At 46.9% G+C, this 7847-nt stretch overlaps 1 protein-coding gene across 1 annotated transcript; it reads left to right on the forward strand.

The window, feature by feature from the left end:
* Positions 1 to 268: 268 nt before the first annotated feature.
* LOC115452885 (metabotropic glutamate receptor 2) lies at positions 269 to 6422 on the forward strand. The gene is made up of 17 exons (XM_037438467.1): positions 269 to 732; positions 927 to 1122; positions 1450 to 1592; positions 1665 to 1835; positions 2049 to 2193; positions 2268 to 2519; positions 2863 to 3037; positions 3124 to 3230; positions 3305 to 3454; positions 3529 to 3662; positions 3737 to 3903; positions 4539 to 4697; positions 4986 to 5148; positions 5245 to 5458; positions 5662 to 5813; positions 5914 to 5992; positions 6196 to 6422. Exons 1-17 carry the CDS (start codon positions 328 to 330, stop codon positions 6420 to 6422), a joined length of 3039 nt encoding a protein of 1012 aa, XP_037294364.1. The 5' UTR covers positions 269 to 327.
* The last annotated feature ends 1425 nt before the right edge of the window (positions 6423 to 7847 follow it).

The raw sequence follows: 7847 nt of genomic DNA on the forward strand, positions 1-7847 counted from the left end.
ATGCTGCTTGTGCTCGCGGTGCTGGCGCGATCCCACCACGATGCACGCGACACTCGCCACGCTCACGACACTTTCCGCGCGCCGCTCCTGCTGCACAACACACGCCTGTTCAACACCACGGCGTTATCTTCGTCACTCGATCCGCTTAACTATTTCAGCGTGGTCGCCAATAACGACCTACATGCGAGAACACGCATCGTCAGAGAATCACATCCTCTCATTGCGCCATTTGATATTTCAAAAATGTTTAAAAAGAAAAAAGTTGTGAGCAAACAGGACGATGTCGCGCAACCTACTGCCGCCCCGCTACACTCTGACGATATACTCATGGCCGCCTATTCCATTACGAATTCGACATTCGTTAATGGACATTTAGTCACCCATGTAAAAACTGTGCGTACCTCACCATCTACCACCACCGCAGTCGCTACTGTCGCTACCACTGCAGTGCGCGCGAGTGGTACCGAAGCCTCAGTGAGGTTTGACATAGATGGCAGCTCAAATACTCGATTAAAAATTACACCTCCACCAAATACTTCGAAGAGGAAACAAAAAAATAAATCAACACGTAAATCTAAGAGTAGAATAAAAGCAGCAGCTGACGCTCCGACTGCCACGCGGCGAGAGGCACGACTCGTCTCTAAGAAGAAAATGTCAGACAACGAGACCGTGTGGCCGGTGAAGCACGCCGCCGTCGTCGAAGGGGACATCATCCTCGGCGGCCTCATGATGGTGAGTGTGTGCGGATCTAAAAGGGACGCCTCGTGGTAACACGCGGTGGTGAATTTATCACCACTACAACACCAGTGGCACTGATCACATGAAACATAACAGCAAATTATACATGGCTCGACATGGTTTCGGTAAGGTAATACTGCCGCTGCTACCACCGTAATAACGGCTGAGTGGTCTTGTCCACTGTACAGGTACACAGCCGGTCGGAGGTGGCAACATGCGGGCCAGTGATGGCGCAGGGCGGTGTGCAGGCGCTCGAGGCTATGCTGTTCGCGCTGGACTCGGCGCGCGCGCTCTCGCCGCCCGGCGTGCGCATCGGCGCGCACGTGCTAGACGACTGCGATAACGACACCTACGGACTCGAGATGGCGCTCGACTTCATTAAAGGTACACATGTTTGCCAAATAAAACTTGTAAATATAGGATAGTCCGTCACGATTAATATTATTGCTTTATTTCTCCCACATAGTTGGCAGTTATTTGCAGGCAATGCCATGTCATGTTTTGAACGACATGATACTTTTCTGGCATACTTATAGGACAATATGAGCCTTAACAGCTGATATCGCATATCAACGCACGTAATGTAGTCGTGTAGTCGTGAAGGTAATGTACGGTACTCGTAGTGGCACTGAACAGGCTCTTGGGTATAATTATAATTAATTGTTCGCATGGCAGTTAACTCATGATACTTCCTGCCTCGTCCATACTCAGGCTCTATCAGCAACATTGACGACGCGGAGTACGCGTGCAACGCAACAGCGCTGCGCAAGGTGATTTCGGGTGTGGTAGGCGCCGCATCCAGCGTCACCTCCGTGCAGGTCGCTAACCTGCTGCGCCTCTTCAAGATTCCTCAGGTGACTCCCGTGACGTTGATGTCTTATTCCTTCTCGACCTCTTGACTATAATAACCACATTTTGTAATGCAGGTATCGTTTTTCTCCACGTCTCCGGAGCTCTCAAATAAGGCTCGATTTGAGTATTTCACCCGCACAATTCCTTCGGACCTACACCAAGTTCGCGCCATGGTGGAAATTGTTAAGAAACTAGGATGGCGCTACGTGTCCATTATCTACGAGGAATCTAACTATGGAATAAAGGTGAAATTTTAATTTGTATCTCACACACTCTGTACCTTAATACAACTACATCGCGTGAAAATAAATCAATTTTTTGTAGTCTGTTGTGGTCTTTATATTATAATTTTCCCCAGATGTTTTAAAGTTTGGATAGTTTCTTGCAATATCTAACATTCGCGTAAACATAAGAAATCGTAATACAGAGCATTATTTGATTATAATCATCTGGTACAGGCGTTTGAAGAGCTCGAAACTTTGCTGGCGCGCAACGACATTTGCATCGCGGTCAAAGAGCGACTGGTGAAGGATTCAGGCGAGGCTGACGAGCACGCGTACGACGCGATCGTCGCTCGGCTCCTATCGCGGCCTCGGGCTCGCGGTGAGTACACGCACATCATGCGTATGATGACTTGTCGTAGACATATAGGCCAGTACTCGCCGTGTTGTGTGCAGGTGTGATCGTGTTCGGCTCCGACCAGGAGGTGGCGGGGGTGATGGCGGCGGTCGCTCGCGCCGACGCCGCAGGTGCCTTCGGCTGGGTCGGCTCCGACGGCTGGAGTGCACGCGCACTCGTCTCGGAGGGCAACGAGGAAGCCGTCGAGGGCACCATCAGCGTGCAGCCTCAAGCCAACCCCGTGCGCGGCTTCACAGAATACTTCCTCAACCTGACAGTTGAGAACAACGCCAGAAATCCCTGGTTTGTAGGTAATTTTCTGCTAAATACCAAATACTGTACCCATGTACAGTATGGAGCCATGCAGTCATTTGGCAACACGTGGCACGGCACGTTTGCAGCGCTGTTTTTGGCTCCTAATGTTACCAGATAATGTGAAGCATAACCACGCGTCATGTTGTTTATACTCAACTATAAAAACCCTTAGCTATGCCTCATTACTTAACGTGACCGTCGTCATATATAGTCGCATAACTACAATATATTGTGCAAGAAATTTTGCCTCTGTTGCTACTATGACTTCAAAGACTAGCTATTAACATTGTTTTGTAATATACATTCCGATGACGGGAACCATAATATACAAAATTGCAGAATTTTGGGAGGACCAGTTCCGATGCCGGTACCCGGGTAGTGCGCGCACGCCGTACAACGCGCAGTACTCGCAGCCGTGCTCTGGCGCCGAGCGGCTCTCCGCAGAGAACACCGAGTTCGAGGCGCAGCTACAGTTCGTCGCTGACGCCGTGCTTGCGTTCGTGCACGCAATCAGGTCAGCGCACTAATGCGAGCCGAGCTTCCTCTCCAGACACTGAGTCTATCAGAACTAACAAGTAACCACGGGAATGTTCATTCCAGGGACATGCACGCCGACTTGTGTGGCGGCAAGCCGGGCCTGTGCGAGGCAATGCGGCCTGCGAGCGGCGCCACGCTGCTGCGCTACTTGCGACAAGTGCGCTTCATAGGTCTCCTCCGCACACTGACCGCCGTGGTATTCGCCCCGCCCGAGCCTTGTACAAACACAATGTCACCTCCACAGGACTCAGTGGCGATGAGTTTCACTTCGACGGCAACGGCGACGGCCCGGCGCGCTACAATATCCTGCATTTCAAGCAGGTGTCGCGCGGCGTGTACCGCTGGCTCAAGGTGGGCCGTTACCTCGACGGCGAGCTCGAGCTCGACATGAACGGTATGCCATCATACATTACCAGGCGACACAAACATGTTACCCATGTGTATATATTATATCTTTCTTGTATGTAGAAATACAATTCAAGTGGGAAGAACCACGCCCGCCGGAGTCCGTGTGTAGCGCCGAGTGCGAACTGGGACAGGCCAAGCAGTACGTGGAAGGTGAGAGCTGCTGCTGGCACTGCTTCAACTGCACGCAGTACGAGGTGGGTACAAGTCAGGGACGCCAGCTGGAACCTGCAGACCGTGGGCTTGCGTGCACTCGTGTTGTGTGTGACAGATCCGGTCGCCGGTGTCGGAGACGTCGTGCGCGGAGTGCGCGTGGGGTACGCTGCCGGACGTGACGCGAATGCGCTGCGCCGCCGTGCCCGAGCTCTACCTGCGCCCCGACTCGCACGCCGCCATCGCCGCCATGACTTTCTCCTCACTCGGGATCCTGCTCACCATGTGAGTGCACGTAAACTATACTATATCGTTGGATTCTTAAATTCATATCAGAAAAGATAGGCGAATATAAAATAACTAGCTTTTACCCGTGGCTCCGCCCGCGTTTTCTTTTTCGTTATAAAAGTGACGCTTTATATTTTCCCAGGATAGAAATCCTACCTTCTTCCAAGGTCTCAAACTATCTCTATACGAAATTTCATCTGAATCCGTTGGGTAGTTTATAAGTTTCACGCGTTCAGACAGGCAAACAGACGCGAAGGAAGACTTTATTTTATAATACATTTTTTAGAATTCTTTAAGAGAAATAATTCCGTCACACTTGATTGTTGCATAACTATAACCGTTTTCGCAGCACACGCAAAGGAAGCTCTCAATAGAAATAAATTGTCCCTATTTTTGCAACATTTAATCTTACTACTCCACTCCTATTGGTCAACCGTCAAATCATGGTGATATATAGCCTACAGCCTTCCTCGATAAGTAGGCTATCTAACACAAAAATATTTTTTTAGTTCGAACCAGTATTTCCTGAGATTAGCGCATTCAAGCAAACAAGCAAGCTCGTCAGCTTTATATTATAGTATAGATTATCGATGTTAAAGCGGAGTACAGGTAAATCTAAGAACTGTGCGCAGGTTTGTAGCGTGCGTGTGGGCGGCGCGCGGCGACACGCCGGTGGTGCGCGCGAGCGGGCGCGAGCTGTCGTTCGTGCTGCTGGCCGGCATCCTCATGTGCTACCTGGTCACCTTCGCGCTCGTGTTCCGCCCCACTGACGTGCTCTGCGCGTTACAACGGTCTGTCTCCATTCAATTGACATATTTTTATAACACATGATTTCATTACATATGCTGTCAATAATCTAAATTCCTATGGTATGGTTTGTTCGCCAGAATTACGCTAGATATTCTTAAGCAGCTAGGTCTCGTGCAAAACCGATATAGACACGGCCCAGTTCTGAAAACAACTGACCGGAACGAGCTAGTGTAGTGGACATTCACGTGTTAATATTGTGTATACAAGTAGCACATAAGCAACATGCAGTATTATCCAACACCAGTTGAATTATTATTTCCATTGACCAGTTTTGGCACCGGGTTCTGCTTCACGGTGGTGTACGCGGCTCTGCTCACTAAGACCAACCGCATCGCGCGAATCTTCGACGCCAGCAAGCACTCGGCGCGCCGGCCTTCCCTTATCTCACCCAAGTCTCAACTGCTCATATGTTCTGCTCTGGTATCTATACAGGTACGTTTGTTGTGACGTGCATTATACACGTACCTCTCCGTGTGTGTATGTGTGTAAAAGTGAGCGAAGCTTCTAAAGACGTGGCTGTGTATGCAGGTGGTGATAGTGGTGGTGTGGCAGATCGTGTCGCCGGCGCGCGCCATCCATCACTATCCGACACGCGAGGATAACATGCTGGTGTGCGACTCGTACGTGGATGCGTCATACACGATCGCATTCTTCTACCCGGTGGTGTTAATCCTGGTGTGCACTGTGTACGCCGTGCTCACCAGGAAGATTCCGGAGGCGTTCAACGAGAGCAAACATATCGGTAAATGATTCGACTCACATAGCAAGAACTTGGGTTGACCCACGACCGACCCCAGCACGAGATCAGTGTGACGAAACAATATGTGAACAGAAACAGTTTTTTATTTTGTATGGCTTGTCGACGTTGTGTTATAATAAACTTGATTAAAATAGTGGCTTGAATAAACCGATCACTATATGTACCTAAATATTATCGTTATCCAGGTTTCACGATGTACACGACTTGCGTGATATGGCTCGCGTTCGTGCCGCTGTATTTCGGTACCGCCAGCCACGTGCCGCTACGCGTCACCAGCATGGCCATCACCATCTCACTCAGCGCCAGTGTCACGCTTGTCTGTCTATTCTCGCCCAAGGTGAGGGTCTAAACGTTACCGCTTTTTTTTTTTTTTTTTTTTTTTTTTTTTTTTTAAATGAAAACTCAGCAATGAAGTCGAATAACGCGTGTGTTCGCAGGTGTACATCATCGTGGTCCGTCCGGAGCGCAACGTGCGCGCGAGCCTGATGCCGGCGCGCTGGCGCGGCGCGGCGGGGTGCGCGGCGCGGGGCGCGGAGCGGCGCGGCGGGCGGCGCCGTGTGCGCGGCGCTCGTCGGCACCGCGCCGCTGCCGCGCGCGCCCGACCTCACGCCCTCCACCGACCTCTCCACTCTCAACGAACCCGGTCAGTGCTACTTTACCGTTACCGTTCTTGCTGTTGTGTACGTTTGCACCATTCGAGAGGTTGATTTTGTTTGTAGATCGAGGAACATCCGCAGACCGACAAGTGCAAACGGACGACACGCTTCTGTTCCCGCGGCTGCGCTCTAGTGCCACGTCCACAGAAGAGAATGGAGTACATTTGGATGCTCGACGACTCTTGTCGCTTCGTGCCGGATTGCCTGCGTTCAGCGGAGGGGGCTCGGCGCCGGCGCAGGCGGCCGCGTCCGTGGCCGTGGCGGTGGTGGGCGCCGAGTTACCGTTATAGCGGGCGCGCAGCGGCCACCACAGACCACGCCGCGTGCCTGTGCTTGTATGAACTTCGAAGACGATAAAGCTATTTAAAATAAAAACAAAATATTACTTCTGTTGACCAGACGTGTGCGCAGTTTACGTATTGTAAGTGTGTAAATAAAATAAATGATAATGTAAAAATTTGTGATATTAGTTGTTATTGAAGATTAAATATGTCAGTTCAAATTGATTTACTTTTTATACCCCTCTAAACGAGTTAAGTACATGGGTCGGAAACGTGTCCTTATGTCGTTATCGCAAACGGCTGTAATAGTATGAGTTAATTACCAGTAACCACTATAGCGTTATACTGTATTCGCTACTTAGGCTAATAATTTTGAGGGCCTTAATACCACAAGAAACATATTATAACTAAGTTTAGTTGTTACAATATAGTTCATTCGATAGTTCCTTTTGATAATAAAATATTATTAAAAAATCTACTGGTGCAAAGTAAATTAAATAAGTAATTTACAAATTCACTATTTTTCTTTTCTTTTTTTTTTATATATTTTACTTGTCTACAGTATTGTGCTCTATGGGTAAGGCTCATATTTTTAGCGCATTTTGTAAAATGTTTGTGTCCGAAGAGTTAGACTCCGAAAAAAAAAATAAAAAATATATAATAAATCTACTTTTTATAAAAATGAAATATAGTATGTATAATTTTTTATTATGTCAATTTTTTTCATAAACATATTTCTAGTATTTATTTTTCGACATTAAAATAAAAATGTTCGACTTTTCATTCCATACATTTTGTTGGTGTCTGCATACGCCCACTCCACACAAATCATTACATATATAATTTTTATCATTATGACTTTTTATTTTTCGTATATATCTTGTTCTATAGGATATTAACTACGAAAAAACGACAACAACTACAATTAATCACCCCGTATTGTTTATATTAACAACTTAAGAGGTGTCCCAAATTTTATTCTCTTGTAACACGTCAGTTGTGTAACGCGATATTTCCTGGTCTTGTTTATAATCTACCATAAAGAATTAATTTATTTGAAGTGACAATACTAGCTTATCGTACTTGACACATTCCTGAACAATTCCGCCATCTTTTTTTTTCGTGTTAGTTGAAAGAACGTGTTGGAGCAGACTGTTTATCGTTAAGAAAAGGTAAGATTTATTCCTTGAAATTATCATTAATTAAATAGTTGTCCTGATTTTTTGTTTTAAATCATACAAAACAATCATTTCTTTGTTTAACTATTGTAATATTTCAGAACAATTAAATTTTTGATCACTACACAAACTGTATTTATTTTTCCACAACATTTATAAAACATAATTTAAAAATAAGTCAGCTGAATCTGAAAATAAACAACTTAATAATACGTCATATATAATAAAAAATATATACAAAAAATCATGTTTTTAA

This window comes from Manduca sexta, chromosome 14 (assembly GCF_014839805.1).
Source record: "Manduca sexta isolate Smith_Timp_Sample1 chromosome 14, JHU_Msex_v1.0, whole genome shotgun sequence".
NCBI lineage: Eukaryota > Metazoa > Arthropoda > Insecta > Lepidoptera > Sphingidae > Manduca > Manduca sexta.